We start from the raw sequence: 23,208 nt of genomic DNA, 5'->3' as shown, positions 1-23,208 counted from the left end.
TCTGTGACTCACATTTATTCTGTCAAACCAGGCAGATAAATAGATCATGAAAGCATCTTGTGTTTATTTAAAGCTGCTTTATTTTTCAGAATTACACCGACATTTTGGACAGCGTGCTGTCTCCCTTGACTCCAGCTGCTGTGTCAAACACCAGCCGAAGATCTAAACATCATCTCTCCAATGGAATTCCTCTCCGCGTGCGTGTGAGCGCGCGCCCCAGGCGCGCTCGTGCGTCAATTGAGATTAAAACTGGGCGTCTTCTCGATCAAGAGCTGATCCTGGGCCAGTCGAATGATATGGGAACTCTGATTGAGAAGATTATCTATAGTTTACATGAAAACTGGTTCAATTTCCCGGTACTTTCTTATCGCATCTCACAATAAGAGCTTCGTCCGTACAGTCGCCGCGGTGAGTACACTTTTATCTAACTTTTCTAAAGGTTGAGTGAGGTGTAGTGCTTAAATCTTCGGTTTGTACTTCACAGCTGAGCGTGTTTTTGGAAGAAAATAACTTAAGGAGTCACTGATGTGGGCGCCTTGTGGGAGATACGTTGTTACAAGTGAAAGTCATCTGTCAGCTGTAACTGCAGCAACATGTGCTTATCATAAGTAAAAGTATAGATCATCCAGAATGGCCACGGTCCGAGTTTTACATTATTAAATATGATACCCTTGGACCACAATTACTAATGCATTAATACATAAGCAGCAGTGGTGGAAAGTAACAAGTATTTACTCAAGTACTACATTTAAATCCAATGTTGAGGTACTTGTACTTTACTTGACTATTTAATTTGATAATACTTTATACTTCTTACTCCACTACATTTAAGAGGGAAAGATTGCACCGTGTACTTCACTACATTTTGTCTATAACTTTATTATTTAATAATTAACATTTTAAGTTTAAAAGTATATATATATATATATATATATATATATATATATATATATATATATATATATATATATATATATATATATATATATAATGTGAATGTGTAAAGCATGTCAAATATAGCTGTGAAATAAATGGCATGAGCAAAAAAGTATAATATGGTATTCCCTAATGGGCTGTAGAAATATAAAGCAGCATTTAAAGGAAATACTCAAGATAAGTACAAGTACCTCAAAGTAGTATAAGAAAATGTACATTCCAGCACTGTACAACAGCAGCTGCTTGGCTTCGATTCCCCTCGATAAAATCTTATCCCTCGGTTGTCAGCTTTATGCTTTGGAAACCCACCCTGTGGATTAGGTGACACTTAACCAACAATTATATCTTTGTTTTGTATGTTGTGCTTTTAGTAAAAGTTATACTCACATAAAGCAAACCGCTGTCTAATCAGCCCTCACCAAACAGGAGGGCTGATTCTGTTGTCTTTTTTATGTTTTATCATGCATGACATGAAATAGTTTGGGAACCCCCAGCATCGATGACTGTCTCATCAAACAGGTGGGATGCAACAAAATGTTTTTCCATTTCAGCCCTAAATTTAAAAATTGTCCTTCTTTTCAACAGTGTGGTTATTCACAGACAGTGTTTAAAACAACGATAAACATTCCTAAGCCCTGTGAAGACGCCTTCTGCGAAGACTCACTTGTTTGACAGCTATTTCCTGCATTTAAAGGGAGCGTTGGAAAAAAAAGTAAGGGAAAAGCAAGCCTTCAACAACTGCCCTCTCCTCTCTGTCTGTTTCTTTGTAGGAAAAATGGCGATGATTGCAGGGTTCATCTTTCTGTGCATGCTCCAAGCTGCAATCCCTCAAGGTCTGACCCCTCGTGGGCCCAGACCAATACCTGGGCGAGGTGACAGTCCATCTCCAACTCCATCTCCAGGCCAGCCAATATCCAGACCTCAAGGTTGTACGAGTGAGTTCCGTTAATATCCATTGACCTGTTGAGTGTCATCAAATAATGTAGGCCTTTTAATGTATTCAATGGTGGAATAAGTCTTCAGATCCTTGACTTCAGGAAAAGTAGAAATACCACAAAATTGCAATGAAATATACTTAATATTTAATTAATATAATAATAATTAATACAAATAATCATTCTTTTCACATTTTCTCAAACTGACACTATATGTTGATTAATAATCTGTGGAAAAAAACAAGATTCCTCTGCCTTCTTTTATTGCTCCTTATGGCTTTTGCGTCTAAATAAAAAAAAAAAAAATTAGCAGAGAAGTCTCTAACGTAGCTGTCAATCACTTGTGACGCTCGTAAACTCCGATCAAATTAGTCAGCGCTGATCAAATATTAATCAAGATTCTGTTGCTGACAACACACTGCATGGGATGTGTACAGCACAGAACAGGAGGGCTCTATCGTTGGCCCCCTTCTGCTGAGCATCAGTGATATTGGTGAGAAGAGGAGGTGCGAAGAGCTAAGGGGATATTAGACAAACCCACAACCTGTTCACCCTGCTGCCGTCTGGAAAAAGATACAGAAGACTTCAAAACAGCTTCTTTTCTCTGGCTGTGAGACTTCTTAATTCATCCTCTACCATCCATATACAATATAAAATATGTTTTGTTTTTGTTTTCTTTCCTATGTAGCAAATTGCGACAACCCTGTTGTACAATGACAAATAAAAACCTTGGAACTTTGGAATGTGAATTCATATTAAAGTATGCTAAATAAGTTGAACAACCAATCAGAAGAATAAATAAAATAGACCCCTAGGCTTTGTTACTAAAATACAATAAGTTGATAACGTAAAAAATATTGAGGTCATGTGCATATATTGAGAAAAATATAGAAAATTACCTAAAAACTGTACTTAAATACAGTACTTAAGTAAATGTACCTATTTTGTTTTACCAATGGTAACGACGCAGTAAAGATGTTCACACTTTGTCAATGTTTCCTCCAGCCGGGATAATTGACTGTCCCGTCAAGCTGTTTTTCACCCTCGACACCTCTGAGACCATCGCCTTACAGGAGTCTCCACCTGGGAGCCTGGTGAAAAAGGTTATGGAGTTCACCAAGATGTTTGCCCAGAGGCTGTCTGATGTGGAGTACAGGGGTCAGATCCAGATCTCCTGGTCCATCGGAGGCCTGAACTTCTCTGAGTCGCAGCACGTCTTCAGTCCGTTCACAACCAAGGAGAACTTCATCAGGAACCTCAATGGGATTATATACGAAGGCAAAGGCACCCACACCGACTGCGCCCTTGAAAAAATGACTCACCACATGACCAACCACTTCTCAGGAACGAAGGCCGTCCTCTTCTCTGTGGTCATCACTGACGGGCATGTGACAGCAGATCGATGTGGGGGGATTAAGGCAATGGCAGAGAGGGCCCGGGAGAAAGGCATCCAAATTTTCTCCGTGGCAGCGTCTAGGAGCATCGATGAGTCAGGAATGAGGGAGATAGCCAGCTCTATCCCTGAAGTGTACCGGGAGGACTACATAGTTGTGGACATCGTTGATGGGAAACCACAAATAAAGACCGAATCCATCGATCGTATCATAAAGATTATGGTGATATTCTAATTCAGACTTAACTTACAGTATCATTATGAGGGACTTTTCACTTACTGTCGTTTTTTCTTTGCAGAAACATCAAGCCTATTTACAGGTAAGGAGGAATTAACAATGACTATATCCATATTATTTGATCAGACATTTTTTCATGTGTTGCTACAATTAATATGTTTTTTGTTGTTGTTTTGTTTGATCATGTAGTGCTTTGAACAAAAATGCTTTGTAAATCCTGGGCTCCCTGGACCAATAGGGTCGCAAGGTCCAAAAGTGAGTAGCAAAAAACAAAATAAAAAAATATGCTTATTATGTATATTTCTGCTTGTACCAAAATCATTTTTGTTCTTACTACTTATTTCTAGGGTATGAAAGGAGACAGAGGGGACATTGGGCCAAAAGGAGAAAGGGGTCGACAGGTGGGTCGAAGATAGCAACGTTATTACACTTTGGAATCCTGAAAAATAAAAAATAAAAATAAAATATATGCCTATATTGTACCGTTTTAATGCTGAGTATGATTTATTATATTACAGGGTGATCCTGGCATTGAAGGTCCAATCGGACAACCCGGTCCGAAGGTTTGCTGAAGCCCACTGATTGATGATCTTGTGTGCTACACATTCATAGTTAACTAATTGGTCATTCTTCATCTCAGTAACGTGTGCTTCTGTGCTCATAGGGAGAGATCGGCTTGAAAGGTGACAAGGTGAGAGAAATCTTTATTTGTTTTCGCTTTTCTGTTCCATCCGTCAAATGTAATGAAATTCTGTTAAATCGATGGCTATTCTTTTTCTCATCAGGGTGAACTCGGATCAGGTGGAGCAAAGGTCAATAAGAGTTTTAATGTTTGCTTGCACATATTTTATATTTAATATCCTACTACATCCGATACGGTCAGCATTTGTTTACTGTAGTGATTTTTTTTTTGTCTTCACTGACGTCCGAATAACCAGGGTGTGGCAGGAGTACATGGCAGGAATGGAACTGACGGCCAAAAGGTGAGTCCTCATATGACAAAGTAAAATGTACAGTATACACAGTGACTCTCCATCTGTTCAGCTCACTGACATGATGTCATTGTCTCTGGGAAATCTTCAGGGTAAAATCGGCCGAATTGGAGCTCCTGGTTGCAAAGGTGATAGAGGTGACAAGGTAAGTCTAGTGGTCTTATTAAATGTTTTTTTTACATGTTGACATGTTAAATGTTTTGACCAATATGAGAGAGTTTATCTCTGGTAAGATCATTTGTGGGTAGATCCAGTGGTATTCTAACCGTCTTATTTAATCATATTTATGGAATGATTCACGTGGCTACAATCCATCAGCTATAGATCGAAAATAAGCATTATTTTACTGGTTCACTGAACTACTGTATTTTTCTGTTTCATGTCTCTGAAAGGGACCAGATGGTTACCATGGAGAAGTTGGTGACACTGGACCACCTGGTGACAAAGGAGGAAAGGTCAGTGTCAAATCAAAACTGGGATCTTTCTTTACCCTGGCAAATTAAAAACAAGACTTAGAGACTTCAGCCATGCTGGTTTCATAATGTTATGGGCCCCGTAGACTTTCAGACGTCTCAAATGTGCAGTAGATAATGTCTTTTGTTTGTTTAGGGAGATCTGGGCCACCCTGGAAAGTCGGGTCCACCTGGCCTTCAGGGTGACCGAGGAACAAAGGTACACTTTCAATTAAACACAACAGAAAACATTGTTTGAAAATGAAGATTATTATTTGGTGAAAAAAAAAAAAAAATCTCTGTTCATTAGGGTGAAGATGGAAATCCTGGAAATCCAGGCCCACCGGGACTAAAGGGCTCTCTGGTACAGAACAACATTTATTGTCATCATATTTACTTCTGCTATATATTACTGTGAACAAGTTATAAAGCTGACTCAATTCTATTAACTCTTGCAGGGGCATACTGGCCTACCTGGAAAAAGCGGCGAAGTGGTATCTCAAACACTTTTATTGAAAAGAATTGGTATAATTTTGAGAAATATTGCCATAGTTTGTTATAAATGATCATTAAATAAACATTAACAGGGAAGAAGAGGAGACTCTGGGCCAAAGGGACAACAAGGTCCTGATGGGCTAAAAGGAGAGAAGGTAAGTTCAGCGCTCAAAAGAAGCTTTTTAAAGTCCAACTTGGGACAGCAGCAGAAAATACAGTTCCACAGAAAAATGACTCAACGTAGGCTAATGTGCTTTAAAAATAACACGCAGAGAGGAACATGGTGGGAAAGAGAGCTGGTGCTGAGAATCTGAGAGCCAAATAACGACTTATTGTGAAACGCTAACAAAATGCCTAGTGGACTCTGTTGACTGTAACAGCATTAAAAAGATGAGTCCCATGAGTTTCAAATCCCTCTGCAGGGATGTAATCTTCCAGAGAAAGATCACAAATATTCCTTGCTGGGCTGATTCAGCTAAGTGTTGCTATTGGTCATTTCATAATCAGATTCTCTGGATAATTACGCCCATATTCGACTGAAATAGAATTATTGCCTTACCGTTATGTTTTGTATACATTAGTTGATGATTAATGGTGTGATGCAAATCCTGACACACTCATTTATTTTCTAGGGAGAACTTGGGCCACAGGGAGGCAGAGGCCGATCCGGAGAATATGGACTCAAGGGCGGAAAGGTGAGGGGATCATGCTGTGGGTGGATTTTGGCAGAGGGATGACTCAGCAGCATCCTGAGATTCGCCTTCATGTACTGGGCCCGCTGCCAAGATGAGCTTGTTATCGTAAACACATCTTTCAGGGAAATTGTACTGCAAAAGAAAGCTATTTCTTTTTAGTTGTTCAGTATTGTGCATTGCCAAATTCACATCAGCCTGAATGAGTCTGTGTATGTGGGCTGGAGTGAACGTCGTGTCCAGTAATGATGTTTTCCCTTGTACTTTCTCTTCCAGGGAGACCAAGGACTGCCAGGATCGAGAGGTCAGCCCGGAGGAACAGGGGGCCCCGGAGGAAATGTGTGTTGTTAATACCATGCTAAAACTGCTCATTGTCTCCTTGTGTTTTAAGTATATTCTTCACAAAATATGTGTGAAATACACTGTTGACGATGAAACATTGTTTGAGTTTCTTCTGTGGCTGCAGGGCACCATGGGAAATCCTGGGGATCCTGGACCAAGGGGAGACTCTGGGCCACCTGGACCTAAAGTGGGTAAAACATGCCGGCAATCACTTTCATCATGTAAAAGGCTCTGACAATTTGTGAGTGATGTGATTTTTGTTCTTCTTTCTATTAAAGGGTGACAATGGAAGACCAGGATTCAACTATCCTGGACCGAGAGGATCTACTGTACGAGTTTCTGTTTCCCTCACAAAATGCCTGCATATGTTGCATCATTGAGTCTAAAGTAACTCTGCTCTTTCCAGGGAGACCGAGGTGATCCAGGTAGAGGAGGACCCAGGGGGGCTAGAGGGGAATGTGGTGCCAAAGGAGAAGCTGGAGATAACGGAACACCAGGAGAGCCTGTAAGCTACATAACAAAATGTTTGAAGTGCAGTCGGGTTTCAGTCATAGCAACCTGTGTTTTGACCAGTGAGTCAATTGATGTTCATGATGCATGTGCAGAGAATGCCTTAACATATATGCTGTGTATGCTGCTCAGCCTCAAAGACTGTAAAAGCTGTAGCTGCACAGTTAGAGATGTTTTGTTGAGTTATTTATTGCTCTAGTAGTTCTTAAGAAAGACCACACATTACCACATGTGTTGTGGTTTGGATGCTCTGCTAGTCTTCTACAGGATCACAGATGCAGTCAATAAAGAAATTACTGAGAAAGCAACTTCATGTAGAAACACTTCCACTGAAAAATGTTTTCTGAGCAGGGAGAACCAGGTGTGCCGGGTGAGTTTGGACCAAGAGGACCTAGAGGAGATCCTGGACCTGATGTAAGTAACAGCTCAACCACTCAGATAATGACTTGGCCATGCGTGCAAATTTGTGATCCAACTGCATTGCTCGCTTTGTGCGTGTTCGTGTGTGCAGGGGAACCCAGGACCAGTGGGCGATCCTGGGCTCAATGTGAGTCAACTTCATAAAGCAGTACAGTTTTGAAAATACCATATAGCAATTACATTTTCTTGGTTGTATTACTTCTAACATGCACACCTGTCACTGCAGGACTGTGATGTCATGACTTACATCAGGGAGACATGTGGTTGTTGTGGTAAATATTACTGATCAAACAGCTTCATCGTTCAGTGTCTTTCAACATACTGATCCAGTTTGCGTTCTTTTCCTCAGACTGTGAGAAGCGGTGTGGAGCTCTGGATATTGTATTTGTAATTGATAGCTCAGAGAGTGTTGGGCTGACAAACTTCACCCTGGAAAAGAACTTTGTTATCAACACCATCAATCGGTTGGGATCTATGGCCAGCGACCCTGCGTCATCAACCGGTACAGTAAAAACACAGCCCAGACATCCCTGCAAATCTTTTTGCAGACACAGCAGACACAGTTTCAAGTGACAAGAAGTAGAGATTAACCATTTCCAAAGAGTGAGTCACTTAATCCACCACTGAATATACAGTCAAGAGCCAACACACAGGACCCCACTACACAGATCATTAATCCTGCACAGAAAGTACAGATTTGCAGCACTGCATATTTTCAGCCATCGGAAGTGTAGCCAGTTCATATTTCAACATCCTACTGTAAACACTTTCTCATTTAAACTAATGTGAACATTAAGTCAAAAGATCAGCAATGTTTTGGTTTGAATGTTTCTGTTAATTGCTGAAAACACATTTATGAATAAGGTTAATTAATTTATGATGTAGAAAAGTATTTTCCGTGCAGCCCAGGCATGATATAGCTTATTTGGTCTACCTGCATGTCTAAAAATAACAAAAAACACATACTCACACCAGCATCATGTTTGTATTAATACGTGACTGAAAGTAGTCACCGACAAATGGACAATTTACACTTGTTTGAATTTCCAAAAAAAATAAATTATAAAATCATTTGTGATCCAGTTTTTTAGGTTAAAGCTTTTGTAAAGTATTGAGAAACAGACAGAAATAATAAAAAAATGTTTGGGGATTTTTTGACAGTAATGACTCAGAGATTAAGGCGAGCCTCATCTGCACCACTTGACATGTCTACCTCTTCCAGGCACAAGAGTCGGAGTTGTTCAATTCAGTCACAACGGGACCTTTGAGGCCATTCGTCTCAACGACCCAAACGTCAACTCCATGTCTGCCTTTAAAACGGCTGTGAAGAAGCTACAGTGGATAGCCGGGGGCACCTTCACACCCTCCGCTCTCAAGTTCGCCTACGATCACCTCATCAGGGACGGCAAGAGAGCCCAAGCCAAAGTATCCGTAGTGGTGATCACAGACGGCCGCTTTGACCCACGTGATGATGAGGATTTGCTCAATTACCTTTGCGACAACGATGTGGTGGTGAATGCCATCGGGATCGGTGACATGTTTCAAAAGAAACAGGATGACGAGATCCTGGTGTCGATCGCGTGCAAAAAGAAGGAGCGCGTCACTGGGATGAAGCATTACGTGGACTTGGTGGCCGAGGACTTCATAGAGAAGATGGAGACTGTTCTCTGTCCTGGTGAGACGGTCTACAGCAGTACACACACAGTAGGATGACAACACTTGTCCTTCTGACCAGTTCTCTAACGTATGTCCGTTTAATGTCCCCTCCAGATCCTGTGATTGTGTGCCCTGATCTCCCCTGTAGAAGTGGTAGGTGTCATCTACGGTTAGGCGATTTGTTGGTATAATGGAGTGCAGCTCAGTGATTGATTTGGTTCCCTTCATTACAGAGCCGGATGTCGCTCCATGTTTCCAGCGGCCGGTGGATTTGGTATTTCTGCTCGATGGCTCAGAGCGCCTTGGGATGGACAATTTCCGGCACGTCCGTGAATTTGTCCAGAAGGTGGCAGACAGACTGGGACTGGCCGACAGCAAGACTGATCGTATGCGAGCCCGCCTTGCGTTACTAGAATTTGGCAAGGAGACCGAGAGCCACATGGCTTTTCCTCTCACACACGACCCCGCCGTCATCGCTGAGGGCATCGCACGCTTGCCTTACCTTGATTCTTCTTCAAGCATAGGGCCTGCCATCTTATACACCATCGACAACATCGTAGGTAAAGGGAATGTTCGCAAGACGAGACGCAACGCAGAGGTTTCATTTGTTTTCATCACAGACGGCATCACTGACGGCAACAACCTGAACGAGGCCGTGAGTGCCATGCGCAGGGCACAGGTCGTTTCCACGGTGATAGCCACAAGAAGTGACGTCGACCAAAACGTTCTAATGAAGCTGGCCATGAATGACAAGGACGCCATCTTCAAAGGAAAAGACTTCTCTGATCTGTCCACGTCCAGTTTGTTTGACCGTTTTATCCAGTGGGTATGTTAAAGAAAGGCCACATAGATGTGGACATCATACTGCTGCTCATCTAGCATTTTAAACATCAGATACTGGTTTACTAAGATTATACTTTGCACTGTTCAAGTTGCAAATGACACCACGGCATTGCGCTTTACTACTCTTGTCAGGAAACTGTATTTATCTACAATGTTTTGTTATACAAATCAAAGTACAAGTCGAGCATTAAGCTTTAAGATAATAAACTTGCAGTTTCTTGAACATGGCAGTGATGTCTTGTGTAAAATGACAAAGGATTTTTCATACACAAAAATCTTAAGAGCACTCACTTCCAACATTCCCAAGGAATTAGAACTGAATCATTTTTTCAAATCATTTTGACATGAAGACAAAAAACATCTCAAGCCCTCAACAAAGTATTTCATGCAGTACTGGTACAAACATTAGCTAAATCAATCATTGGTCAATGCAGTTACTCAGTGTTAAGAGTGTCATGGGGCTGAAAGTGGGAGGCAGAACAATGGACGGCTGAATTAGTTTGGTCGGGTCGAGCTGAATGATAGCATTCTTCTTGTTTCTCTGCATGTCCACTGCAGACGCTCCCTTTGCTTCCACTGTTACATCATGTCCAGCTGCATGGGTAGAGAGACAAAAAAAAGTTTTAAGACTGGAGCGCTTATATGAAAGGTCTCAATAGGCCATCCTAAAAAGACAGGAAATGGTCTGAACACGAGTTTTGGCAACTGCAGTTAAATATTTAAAAGCTGAAGAGGTCTGAATAAAAGAAATCACACTTGCCAAGTCATCAACATCTCCAGTATCTTCAGCTGGGGGTGCAGCCGCCTCCTTTTTCTTCTCACCAGTAACCAGAAACTGAGGTCAAAATATGCTTCAGTCAGTAGAAGTACATTCTGAAGAGCACCTTTGTTTCCAATATGTAAAACATTCATTGTTTCCTGAACAGCTCACAATGGTGTAAAAGGGGCCATCACCTGATTAGCATCGGTTTTGGACACATTGCTTCCTTCAACCTCGTCTTTGCTGATCAGAGTTACGGCATCTGTCAATGAAACAGCAAGAAATAAGTCTAAAATAACTTTCAGCAAACTTTTGATTCAGGCCACAGCACATTTTTAAGCATCCATCAGCTCCCACTTTTGCATTATTTACTTATTTTTTGCCCCCAGAAAATGATGTGTGAATTCTCATCTCAAGGGAGAAATGATTTAGAGGAAATCCAGCAGCCGAGAGTAAAGAGGCTTATCGTACCTTGAACAAGCAGGTCCCAGAAGACCTCCAGCCCTCTGTTTGGGATGCTTCCTTTCAGAGACTGAAGGTAGCCATTGTACAGATTGGCATCCCCCAGCTGAGTGACGAAACATAAGCATATACTCACACAAGAACTGGCCTTGGTTCAAGTCGCGAGAAATTAAACAGACTCATTGTAATCTTCCCAAATTGACTCATAATCTCCATAGCAAACCGACAACTATGTGTTCTGATAATGTCACAGACCTCTGCGCCAGAAACCCCCACATCATCATGCATTTGCTGAAATGAAAGATAGTGAATGTTTATTTACCTTAACAGACTGCTCTCTAAAAGCCTGGATGCAGGTGATGCTTTTCATGTAGTATGGTGTGTTCTTGTTGCTAAGCAACTGCTCTATCCTGCGAGTCAGTTGCTGACAGACTGGGAAGGACACGGGGGTCACCACAACCAAACAAAGAGAAACACAATTTACAAAGGCTGAACATGACTCACAATGCTTTATAATTCAAATAGAAAAAACTGTGCATCTCACCCTCTCCGAATGGAAGACTCTTCTTCTTGATCAGAGTCCGGAAGTCTCTGGCTGGATCCACGCTTCCCACCTGGTTAGGAGTTTAAAATTAGTGAGAAATTAGGTCAAATGGAAGAGTAAGCTTGTTACAACAAGTGGCAAAGTACTTTATTTTGGAATAGCTGATTTTTATAGAAAGTGGTTCTCTCTCGCTCTCTCTCAGATTATTATGCAATCCATCTCCCCTGATTCTCACCGAAGTAACAGAGCCTTCGGCAATGTCAGCCAGGTTATAATCCTCCTCTTCGTCTCCTTTTGCCATCTTGGCATCTGGCTCCTCAGAGCTGTGAACGGCAAAGAGGTCATTTACGATACTAAAAAATGGTTTTATAGTCAGTAAAAGGTCCGTACTGAGATGTATTCAACACTACTGTAAGATAATAAAAAAAAAAAAAAAAAAATCACATTCCAATTTCTTTTAAAACACAATCTTCTACATGAATATTTTCTTGTCTGTAACATTCAAAAAACCAACCACCTCACTATATCAAACTTACTCTTTGCCAAAAATATCTGCACTTGTCTTCAGCTTCTTTTTCTTCTCCACTTCTGTGAGAGGAAACTTCCTCTTCACCTCCTTGAGTGGACCCTGGCAACGTGCAGTAATGACATCAGGGCATTCAAGAGCAGCCTTCAGCCATTGCTCTATGGGGGGAAGAGGGGTGCCGGGGCTCACTGCCCGATGATGCAGACACTGGAAGAAAGGTTGGGTGAGACAGACAGTGACTGAGGGAGAAGCAATCCTGGTTGAACATGAACAGCCTCAAGCTGGTAAAGCTCCAGTCACATAGATTATTTAAAATTTGATTTAAAAAAATAACACCCCTGTCGCCTTAAAACCTTTACTATCTGCCTCAACTCAGGATAAGTAAGTAATATAAGTATTGTATCTCTCAAATACAAGCTGCAGTACCTGGAAGTGCCTCTGAAAGGCAGGGTTGGGAATGTGGTGGACCTTGAACATGTCCTTTGGGTCTCCATTATCGTTCTCCTCTAACAACATCATGGAGTCAATGAGAGAGTCCACAGCAGACAGCTGAGTATCTAAAAGGAACCACATAACACACAAAAGTCCAGTCCTGCATCTCTTAGTGAGGGCTTCTCATTGCTTTTGCTCTTTGAAGGATACACACAGTGTAGGTGACATTAGTTCAGAAAGCATATTAACTGGTTATAAACTGCAAATGTTTGGTGTTTTGTACCTGACGGAGTGAACTTTTTGTTGTTTTCAAGAGAAGGAAATGTAAACTGCCTGAGGTCTTCCATGAAGGGCAGCTGGACGTAGATCAGACACTATTGAGGGGGAGAGACAGATCATTAATTCTGTGCTTCTTGACACAAATACAGTTAAAAGGTCCAGTGTAGGATTTAGGGTGATCTAATAGCAGAAATGGAATATATGTTCAGCCTTGGAAAGGGAGGGGTGCGAGTGTGGGTTATTCAGTTGGTTGCAATCTGCAACTCTACAGACAGATGCCAGTAAATCCTGCACACTGGCCCTTTAATAAACTTAAGCATGTTTAGTCAGATCTCACCTCATGGTCCTTCTTGATGCAGGGGAAGGCTGCTCCCACTTGAGGGTTGCAGTTACGGGCATAGGCGTAACGTACAATGGCCACCATGTTGAGTTCATCCAACGCTCGGATAAGAGCAGACAGCGCAACTCCTGCATGCTACTCAGACATAACGGTAGAGACAGAAACAGGTCAGTATCAACGTGTAGTCACCAACAATGTGGCAGTTCCTCATCCTCATGTACCTCATCATCCTTGCCAGAAAACACCTTGATGACTTGATTCCCCATGAACTGATGGCGACGTACCTGCAGGCAGACGGTAGAAAGAAACAGGAGGTGAATAAAGTAACCAGTGCAGTCTAAAAAGGTTCAGGTTTACTTGATCTGAGATTTGTTTTAGATCCCAGGCACATCACACCAGCATAGAAGTATAATACCGTGTGCTGTTTGGCGAAGCCAAGGACAGCAAAGCACTTCCCATCATGCTGGTATTTCATCTGTTCTTGATCTACTTTGGAGAAGGGAACAATATCACTTCCATAACGAAAACCTGGGGACAAAAGACATTTTATTAGAGTGTTATTTTATAAAAAGTAGAACATTAAGTAATCTAATACAATTACTCACCTTGGATGGTATCATCCCCCTGCACCTCTGTCTCATTGTCATCATCAAGACAATAGACAGTCTCCTTCTTCACGTCGTCTTTCTTGTTGGTTTGGGCATCAACTGTAGTCCACGATTTCTTAAGTTTCTCTTCTGTCACCTGGAAGCAGAGAATAAAGTCACACTCCCACTGTGTGTGTGTGTTGCAATCATCTCTGTGCTTTGTTTTTTAAAGCCAGTCTGGAGCACATGCATGTCAGTCCCTGTGTGTGCCCCGCTGGCTAGCTAATCACGGCCGCTCTGCACTGCACTCAGAAAGCGCTGATGAGGTCAACTCAACCCACGGCGCCTACACTTCCGTAGCCATGGGTTGAGTTGGCGTTATCAGCGCTTTCTGATAATATTGGGCTCGTTCAAGATGAACTGCACCTTGACTGGAAAGTGGATTTGGGTGACAAAAGCTGCGGTAAAGTTAGACAGCTTTAAGCAGCCTTCAAATAATACACAGGAAGTTACAGACTGTTAGATCCAAGCTGTAGGCTACTTGTAGTTTGCAGACCACGTTCAGATGCATTTATATTTATTTGTAAATAAACAGGTGTGTGTGTGTGTGTGTGTGTGTGTGTGTGTGTGTGTGTGTGTGTGTGTGTGTGTGTTTGAGTGCACACCTGGTATTGTATTCTGTCATTTATTCTTTTTAGTTTTTAATTAATACTTATTTTGGTAAGTCTTTTTGTTACTATAAACTACACAGGATGTTCGTGAACAGATTAAAACCTTAATGAGATTTATAGCCTATAGCATAGTTTTAATGTTTTCTTAACTGTTTTTAAATCTGCATTATGTTTTGATGCTTTTAATGGTTTTATGTGAAGCACTTTGAATCGCCTTGTTGTTGAAATGTGCTATACAAATAAACTTGCCTTGCCTACAGAAAATTAGGAATACCTCGAAAACATGGCGTTGTCGAAACTAAGAGCCAATCAGCTGTTTGATAAAGCAACACGTGTTTCCCATCATGCTCTGGGTCTTGCAGTCGGTGGAGAGCAGCTGCGGCGCCTGGCTCTAGAGACTGCAGCCGCCTCGATCTCGTGAGGTTATCACCGCCTTTGTGTGCGTGTCAGAGCAAATATATCTATATCATGTTTTTTTCAGACGTGATAGAACTCAGCATTCCTTTATTCAATTTAGCTTTGTATTAAGCATGTAGTGTATATTCATCCAGTGCAATTCACAGTACACTTACTGCTTTGTATCCAACAATGCGGATGGGCAGACAGCTGCCGATGGTCAGCTGACAGGGCCAGGCCATGGGTTTCCTCTCGATACGCTTGAACATGCACAGCTGCTCAATTGCATTCCTACAGCGGGAGGGAAGCACAGGGAAAGCAAAGTCATCATTCAATAACTAATAATAGTATGAATTACTTTTAAGTGTAAAAAGCACCATATCATTCGGAGAGAAACACACACGTAAAAAAGAAAGTAAAAAAATTAACCTGAAGGAGTAAATCTCATCCAGTCCGTTCTCCTCATCGAGGTTTAGCATGATGTGTTTCACGATTTCGACGCTGCTCTTCTGTTCCTTGGACAGACCTTTGCCCATGCCCGGGTGACCAGGGCTTCCTCTGTCCGCATCTCCTCTACTCTCTTCATCATCCTCCTCCACAGGGAAAGGCAAGCTGAGATTGGTTTGGTGGAAGGAAGCATACATAGGAATGAGTAAATACCACGAAACTAAACTCAAATCACATTAGAAGAAACCCATTTAACATTGTGTATTTGATCAGAATCAGAAGTGACTTCTAATAACTGTACAGTTAGTATTCGGGAAAATCCAGAACAAGAGTGTGTGTGTTTGTAAAAAAAAAAAAAAAAGTAAACAAATTGAATTTTCAATGAAAAACAAGTTTCATCGAAAATACTAATTATTAGTGAAAATAAAATATCTCCCACCAATAAATTTGATGACCAGTGGTGGTCCTAAATATTTTAGTCAAGCTCTCTTTCACAGCTTTGTGATTGACATTGTAATAATAATGAAATGGCTGCCATTTATTAAAATAACTACCGACGCACACAAATGCATTACTAATATATTATTCTATAACTTTAATGGAAATATTTGGAGCTTCTGAATCATATTTGCTTAGAAACGACACATAGTGAATGTGTTTGAAGCTTACAAAAACTGCAGGGTGATGCCAGCTTGTTTCAGGTTTTCAATGATAACGTCTATCTGCTCCGAGCTGGCCTGAGTGTTGAGGTCAGTCAGGAGGGAAATGTTGAGACGATCACACTTCTTTCCCCTGAAAAGAAACCCCAAACACAATGTCATATCATTGGAAGAACAATTATCCTTTCAGCAAAATTAACATTTAAGTGCATAGACATCAGTTTATTTGTTTCCGTTAATCGTGAGAATCATGTGTGCGATACAGGCGGCTCCTTACTTTGTTTCGGTCTGAAGGAGATCCATGCACACAACAAGAGCATCCAGCCCTGTTAAACAGGAGTTAAGGAGGAAACTGATTCTCACACGCCATCGAGGACAAACAGGATCTGATGCATGAATACACTCACAACTTGCACAGAATTGTCTGCTATATTGTATCATTTTGTTAATATTCTATTTTAACTTTTAAAAGAGTAAAATCATGTTTTGATCACAGTTTCACAAACAAAAAGAGTAGCTCTGATTGGTGTGACATGGCCAGAGTAAAAAAGAAAGCCCTTCATGTTGCATGTGTATTTATATCAAAATCGATCACATCTATAGTCATAAAATAAAACTATTTGAAAAAACAATTAAGAAATTGTTAATGTATAAAATAACATACCAGGATTGCCTATTTTGGCTCATCCAGGAAATTAAATATGTCAAAACAAGTTACTTAAAATCGCATCGATGTAACAATGACACACAAATCCAAAGCCACAATAATAAACTAGCAGGTCTGATAAAAGTAATCTCAACACACAAATGACTTTGTTACCTGGGAATAAAAAAAGTTTGTAACAAATCTGCCACTGTAAAATATTTAGTACCATTAGATGCTACCTTTATAGACTGTATTTTTTTTAAGTAAGCAAAAGGATACAATCAGCCTGCTGATTCTCTGGATGGACCTGATTCTCTATTTCCTCAAGAAGCTCGAAATCAGGGATCATAAGGTGACGATGCACAGTGATGTTCTGGTAGTGGCCGTCTTTGTCCAGTGGGTTCTTGGTGGAGTCTGTGCCAAACAGAACTAAAGCCAGTTCGTCCTTGGTCTCTGCAAAAACCTGTCAAAAGGCATTTTTCTGTGTGTGTCAAAGATTCCAGAGATCCTAAAACGTTTTTTGTTTTTTTGTCAATGTGTGTGTGTATGTATGTGTCAAAGTTTACCTGGCGCTGGACAAACTTCTGGATTACTTTTTTGGCAAGTTCAAAAGAAGGCTCTTCCCCCGGGGCAGAGTTGGACATGGAAAACCCAACATCCATACACAACACCAACGCTGACTACAAAAAAACAACAATACAAGTCAGTATTTTACATGTTTTTAAACGTGCATAATGTAGGGCCCCTATATGTTCACATATTTGTAATGTTCCGTATACATTCAATGGGGCGCATGAACGCTTCGGTCTTAACATGTCTCAACATGTCGCCAACGTTGAACGTCTGAAGCTCAATGAGAGAGAACTAATGGTTTATAATGTCTGTAAACTGCTCATTCAACACAGCAAACTTACGCTTACAGACTGGACACAAGAGTCTGTACATTATTTAAGAAATGTGAAAGAAAGTCAACTTACTTTGGCACCTGCCATCTTCTTTTTTTCCTTCTTCCAAACTCTGCGTTACTCTATTATGGCTCCGAAGAGAAACTGTGACCGGCAGTAACAAGAATATAGTTCCGGTTTCCAGTGGTAATTGTTCCGCATCAATTTTACAGAGCACCACGACACGATCTGTTATTAGCTGTTCACCATAAATTAGTGTATACCTCTTCAACGAAAAATACCAGACCTATATCAGTCTGTGATTATGTCAGTTGCGGTGTTCTTGAGCTTGAGACGAGGCAATGCAATGAAATGTAATAATGAGATGTAGGTCAAACGCCCTTCAGCGCTTCATCTGCCACTGTGCACACAGGGAATATTATGGTGTGCGTAGTCTGGGCTCTTATGAAAAATAGAGTCGACTGGTGGCTAATTTCATGGCTGTGGCCAGGGATTCAGAAATATTTAGGTAAAATGCTATGATAAATAAATAATGCAAATTATAAAAATTAATGTATTAATATACAAACAAACTCACCCACTCCCAACCAAATATAATATGTTTAATAACTGGATTGTTCATTTTCAATTTATTTTTATTGTATTTTCTAAAAGTTGTATTTATCTACATATAGGTCCAAATACAACCTTCTCCGCACTTAATACTTCACAAAAGAAAAACATACTAAAACCCCAAAATATCCAGGAAGAAATACATAGGACATGACCTTGTTGTCCTCAATACAGTTCCATGGCCCTGGCTCATTTTCAAAGTTGTGTCCCATAGTCTGTGTTCAGTGTTTTCACCTTAAATTGTTTCCAAATTACTTGTCAAATAACCCAGTTCAAGTTTGTAAATAAGTATGGACCCTGGCAGTGCTTTTTGTCTAGTATACTGTTTTGGGGCATATGGCCAATAATCAGATTAAAACCCCCCCCCCCCCCCCCCACACACACACACACACACACACACACACACACATACACACAATTTAAATTAATAAATGATCACAGTTGTGATGTAATGACATAACACTTTATTTATTTGTGTAATTCTTTACTTTGCATCCTGTTTCACAACATGTAATGTGGAATACAGACTCAATCCAGAACCCCTGATCCATGTCTCTGCCGGTATGAAAACAAAATTGAATTACTCCACCCAGTCAGATCTGATCATAAACATCAGATCTGATGCACCCAAACCAGCCCCCTCGGCAATGCATTTCAACCATTGCATAATAGCGGTTTGGAATACATTTACTTCAAAATGCCAGAGTATAAAACACAGAGCTAGAACTATTTCAGGAAGTGTACTAGACTTAAATATTTAAAAATAAATTAAATCAACATTCAAAAAAATTACTGTGTGGAAATGTAACAGGAACTCACAGGTGGAAAATGACAGTGAACTTGCTCACGTGTGAAACAAGATTGTGAGAACAAAACAAGTACTTTAAGATCACAAACATCTGTGTTGATGCCTTGAATGACAATGAAACATGTTACTTCACCAAGGAAACGTTTCACCTCGTCCTGACTATGGCTTTGCATCTTGGCTGGATTAACCCCATGGGTCCCTATTGATTCCTCTTACCCCCTCTCTTCATGTACTCTGTCACCTACATATACAGAACACACAGCAGCAACACATGGCTGCTTAATTATAATCAGCCTAGATGCCCAGACACCAACAAGTACTCATATGCTGGTGTACTTCTTGATGAAACACAATTCATTTCCAGAATATGCAACATGTAAGCACAATATCATCCAGAATAATAGTTATTAAAGGATAAGGCTAGTAATATTCTATATTTTTCCTAATTTTAACAAAACCCATAAAAATCCACACTGAATTCATGCTTCCAATATGTAAATCCTGTGTATCCAAAGCCTTATGTAGCTTATTCCTCCAAACCATACACTTCCATTGTACTCCGAAACATATTTAAAACACATCAATGAGGCACACTGCTGAAACTGTTGATGGGAAAAATATAAAGTATTGTCATCCTTATCCTTCAAACTAAATGCTGGAACAGAATTGCCTCACAGGACATTGCTCATCTTAAGGTGCTTAAATTGTTAAAGTCAATATTATGCTCAATGGTGTATATTCACAATCAAATCTAATTTCCACAAAGTAATTGACCCATCTGGAGCCCATGGGGCAGTTGCCCACTTTTTCCAGTTGGTGATCCAACTACAACATCACAGAGGGATTGTGATGGCTTCACAGACAAAACAGTGTTGCCTTTGAAATGCATCTTCATTTGGATGTCACTGCACAGATCAGTGATCACACATAATTACAGATATTTACAGATGAAGTGAAACTTGGTTGGGATTCCAGGGCACCAACAACATGTGCACCGGTTTCCACCGCTAGTTTATCTAAGCTTTACTACAGGAAGCACCCAGGCCTACATGTGTCAAAAGGTCATGAGTTAGGGTTCAGTGATTGGAGGACAACCTAAATGTAATGCCCAATATTACCACTCCCATGCTAGGAGGAATCATTTACAGTGATCTGACTAATAATGTTTTACAAAATTACACACAATATTTCAGCATTTCAGGACAATTCAGGCAGTGTTTGGTAGGTTTTCATTTACAGAAAAGTAAACAGCTTTCAAGTGCTTTCCTGTGACTGACTTGAACGTTCTAGCAGGTTTGTCATATCACTTGAAAATATGTCAACACCAACATGTGCCTTGGACCTCAGCATCCCCCCACCCAGCCCACAACAATCACACCGAGGACGTCTGGGCGAGTTCACTGGGGGCCTTGCTCTGCAGAGTGCCACAAACAGTATCAGAGTCAAGCAGCTCCACTATGCTATAAGGGGAACAGTCCTCCAGCCCCAGCTTCCCACAGGCCCAGCCACAGAAGCCTTTCTCCAGGTCTCTCACATCCTGCCACCACTCGCTGAAGGCCCAGGAGACCTGCACCAAGGCGGAGTACAGAGCCAGAGACAGCGCCATGGGCATGATGAGCATGGGGTAGAAGATGATGAGGAAGGGGCATATTGTAATCTTGTGCCAGAACGTCCGCTCCTCATTGTACACCAGGAAGACATTGTACCAGGTTAGAGTGCCGTAGTAGAAGGAAGTGATGAAGGAGAGGAGGAAAATCACGGGGGCACAGGAGAGGCTCCACAGGACGACATGGGGTCCCTGGCACACACCTAAGCTGCAGGTGCGTCTAGCGCCGTCCCCTGCCTCGCACTCTGCATCAAGACGTTCCTTTGACTTATTCAGATCCCTGAGTTCCTTCTTTGTCAAAGTGAGGTGAATGTCGACTACCTGGCCCTTCTTCTTCCCTCGGGTGATAGTGCCTGTTAGGGTCACGTAGCGGCTGTCTGGAGGAAGGCTCCATCCTCCTCCTGTTGAGAGATAATACAACATGAGACAATTATATATGACATATTTTAAAAAGCAAGGCAAGTAAGAAGATGCTTGTGGCTTCTTAGCAGAATCTCACACTCCTCTCACCTTCGCCTGTAGGTGTGCTGAGGAATTTAGCTCCCTCCTCTGAGCTCCTCTCTGCTCCCTCCTCACCGCCTTGGTCCTCTCCAGGCGCCCTCTCCATTTCAGAGCGGTAAACAATAATGGACTCTGGACGCGGGTCTTTCTTCTTCCTCCTCTTCCTCCTCATGGAGGGCGCCACTTCTCCGTCGTCCACATGGTTCACTGATGTGTCCGATCTTAAGGCGATCATCTGCGGGCTGCCATCTCCCTCTGTTTGAGACTCCTCTACCTGTGCCATGCTCTCACCTGATCCAGAAAACACTTTGACTCTGAAGCTTCTTTTTGGTGGGTTATATGGAGACTAATAGGGAAGTCCTGTGCAGCACAGCCTATGTCCACCCATTACTTGTAAGTGTTCAATCTAAGGAAGATTTCCAGCTGACACAGAGAGAGGGAGAAAGAGAGAGAAAGAGAAAGAGAGAGAGACAGAGAGAGAGAGAGAGAGAGAGAGAGAGAGCGAGAGAGACATTATATAGCAGCTTTGCTTTTCCACAGGCACAATAATGCACTCCTTACAGGGATCCTGGCCTAGATTCTGCACAGTCGCTTTTTGTGTGATGATGACTGATAAAACTACTAAATATCACATTATCATTGATCTAAGGACAGTATGTATCTGAACGGACAGAGACTATATCACTCCAGATAGATGATAAACAAAGCGTGATAGATTCGTTAAAAAAGGGAGGTTGTCTCTCTCTTTTGCATGACAGCGCACCGATAGGCTCTACTCAGTGGATATGCAGGGAGCTCAGTGCATTAACATCATCCCATCGCCTTTACAGACATATCAACAGAAAAACTACACAGGCATTGAAAGATTATAGTGCTTTCCCAAAATAATGCATCATTTTATAGTAGGGGGTGAAATCGACAATGCAACCCATTCTTCACACAGCTGATCCCCTCCCATTTAAATCCCACCCATGTCCGCTCTTTTGTCTGCAGACGCCAGCCGGCAGAACAACATGCACTTATAAATAGCGTAGAAATGGAGATGTAATCTTACCTTCAAGAGGTCGGACGAGCAACTGGTAGTCAAACTACACAGTGCGCGGATAAATCACTGGATTTGTGTGGAACAATGCAGGACCCCACGCACCACAGCGCGGTGTGTTTTGCAGATACAGATGCGCTACGCAAAAGGATTTCCAGAATAGCACTAACCCCGCCCCTCTAACCTCTGTACACCAATCCCGAACCGTCCATGATCCTGACTGCCATCATGTGAAAAAATAATGTGTTGGGGGGGGGGGGGGGGGGGGGAACAAGCACATCTGTCCTCGAGAATACTAAGTAGGAAACACCAATATAAAGGCCTACAATAAAATCACATAATATGATGCATTAACAGAATAAACTACACAGCAGTGTATTTTTCGTTATTTGGTTTTAACCATGGGGCTAATCTGAATGATAAGCAGGATACTCTTTGGAGCAATTTTGCTGAAAATACTTCTGTACTTTTTGTTCAGCAAAATGTTGCATTTACTTGTGTATTATATTATGAATACAAAGTATTAATTTAGCTACCCAGCTGTATACAAAGTAATTTAAATGACCGCCATTAGTAGCAGCTGAAACAATAAAGTGATGCATAGATTAATGCATCATAATTAAAATCCAATAATTTAATTTATTATCAATATTCTATTCACTGCCCACTTGCAAACCCTTATTTCAGTCAAATGGTTTCATGCACACTGTCAATATTTATATCTCTTTTGGCCCCCAACAATCTGTTTAAAACGTTTTTAAAAGTAAAATATATAATAATATAGTATATTAAATATTTAGATACAATTATTGGCTACAACTTTAATCGGGTTAATCGGTTTTGGTCTCTTCCACCAGTAACAGAAAAGAGGTTTTTAATGTATTATATGGTGAATGGCTGCTCGTGTCTGACGTTGCCAGGGTTGCCAGATCTGGCAGGTTCCGCCCGATTGCGCTACTTTTGATTAAGTTGGGCGGGAAAATATCATTGTGCTAGTAGCATATACTGTGTACAGACAGGTAGATGACATTTTTGTTGTTTTGGTCCGCATTTGCTAGGTTATTGAAAGTATTGTGAAAAC

General features: G+C 41.2%; 3 protein-coding genes across 3 annotated transcripts; 1 reads left to right on the top strand and 2 right to left on the bottom strand.

Annotated features, from left to right (window-relative positions):
* Positions 1-289: 289 nt before the first annotated feature.
* On the top strand, positions 290-9,930 carry LOC306748213 (collagen alpha-2(VI) chain-like). The gene is made up of 28 exons (XM_079231349.1): positions 290-408; positions 1,707-1,871; positions 2,877-3,487; positions 3,564-3,584; positions 3,692-3,757; positions 3,850-3,903; positions 4,021-4,065; positions 4,167-4,193; positions 4,288-4,314; positions 4,441-4,485; positions 4,586-4,639; positions 4,887-4,949; positions 5,104-5,166; positions 5,257-5,310; positions 5,405-5,440; positions 5,534-5,596; positions 6,074-6,136; positions 6,410-6,472; positions 6,600-6,662; positions 6,754-6,804; positions 6,882-6,980; positions 7,337-7,399; positions 7,497-7,532; positions 7,632-7,677; positions 7,755-7,907; positions 8,628-9,080; positions 9,176-9,214; positions 9,295-9,930. The coding sequence occupies exons 2-28, from the start codon at positions 1,712-1,714 to the stop codon at positions 9,894-9,896; spliced, it is 3,120 nt and encodes a 1,039-aa protein (XP_079087475.1). The 5' UTR covers positions 290-408; positions 1,707-1,711; the 3' UTR covers positions 9,897-9,930.
* Positions 9,931-10,027: 97 nt separating this feature from the next.
* On the bottom strand, positions 10,028-17,672 carry LOC306748212 (X-ray repair cross-complementing protein 5-like). Its single transcript, XM_079231348.1, has 21 exons — positions 17,631-17,672; positions 17,220-17,333; positions 16,933-17,116; positions 16,285-16,333; positions 16,018-16,140; positions 15,331-15,513; positions 15,078-15,192; positions 13,853-13,991; positions 13,663-13,775; positions 13,469-13,531; positions 13,245-13,382; positions 12,912-13,002; positions 12,623-12,753; positions 12,207-12,403; positions 11,906-11,993; positions 11,671-11,740; positions 11,449-11,558; positions 11,136-11,232; positions 10,859-10,926; positions 10,665-10,739; positions 10,028-10,498 (listed from the first exon to the last, which is right to left on the bottom strand). The coding sequence occupies exons 1-21, from the start codon at positions 17,643-17,645 to the stop codon at positions 10,484-10,486; spliced, it is 2,178 nt and encodes a 725-aa protein (XP_079087474.1). The 5' UTR covers positions 17,646-17,672; the 3' UTR covers positions 10,028-10,483.
* Positions 17,673-20,350: 2,678 nt separating this feature from the next.
* On the bottom strand, positions 20,351-21,368 carry tmem169b (transmembrane protein 169b; the record flags this gene model as incomplete). The annotated part of the gene is made up of 2 exons (XM_079231455.1): positions 20,351-20,985; positions 21,095-21,368. 2 exons carry the CDS (start codon positions 21,366-21,368, stop codon positions 20,351-20,353), a joined length of 909 nt encoding a protein of 302 aa, XP_079087581.1.
* Positions 21,369-23,208: the final 1,840 nt, after the last annotated feature.

Source organism: Taurulus bubalis, assembly GCF_910589615.1.
Source record: "Taurulus bubalis genome assembly, chromosome: 15".
NCBI classification, from domain to species: Eukaryota; Metazoa; Chordata; class Actinopteri; order Perciformes; family Cottidae; genus Taurulus; species Taurulus bubalis.
Note: the sequence above shows the minus strand (reverse complement) of the source record. Positions and strands in the feature narration are given on the sequence as shown.

Excerpts from the sequence above, each read along its gene's own strand:
- LOC306748213 (XM_079231349.1), top strand. The coding sequence starts at position 1,712 with ATGGCGATGATTGCAGGGTTCATCTTTCTGTGCATGCTCCAAGCTGCA. Across the intron at positions 4,066-4,166 it reads TCGGACAACCCGGTCCGAAG|GGAGAGATCGGCTTGAAAGG; the intron begins GTTTGCTGAAGC and ends CTGTGCTCATAG. Across the intron at positions 9,215-9,294 it reads TGATCTCCCCTGTAGAAGTG|AGCCGGATGTCGCTCCATGT; the intron begins GTAGGTGTCATC and ends CCTTCATTACAG.
- LOC306748212 (XM_079231348.1), bottom strand. Across the intron at positions 17,117-17,219 it reads AGAAGTTTGTCCAGCGCCAG|GTTTTTGCAGAGACCAAGGA; the intron begins GTAAACTTTGAC and ends GCCTTTTGACAG. Across the intron at positions 13,992-15,077 it reads GCATTGTTGGATACAAAGCA|GTGACAGAAGAGAAACTTAA; the intron begins GTAAGTGTACTG and ends CTCTGCTTCCAG.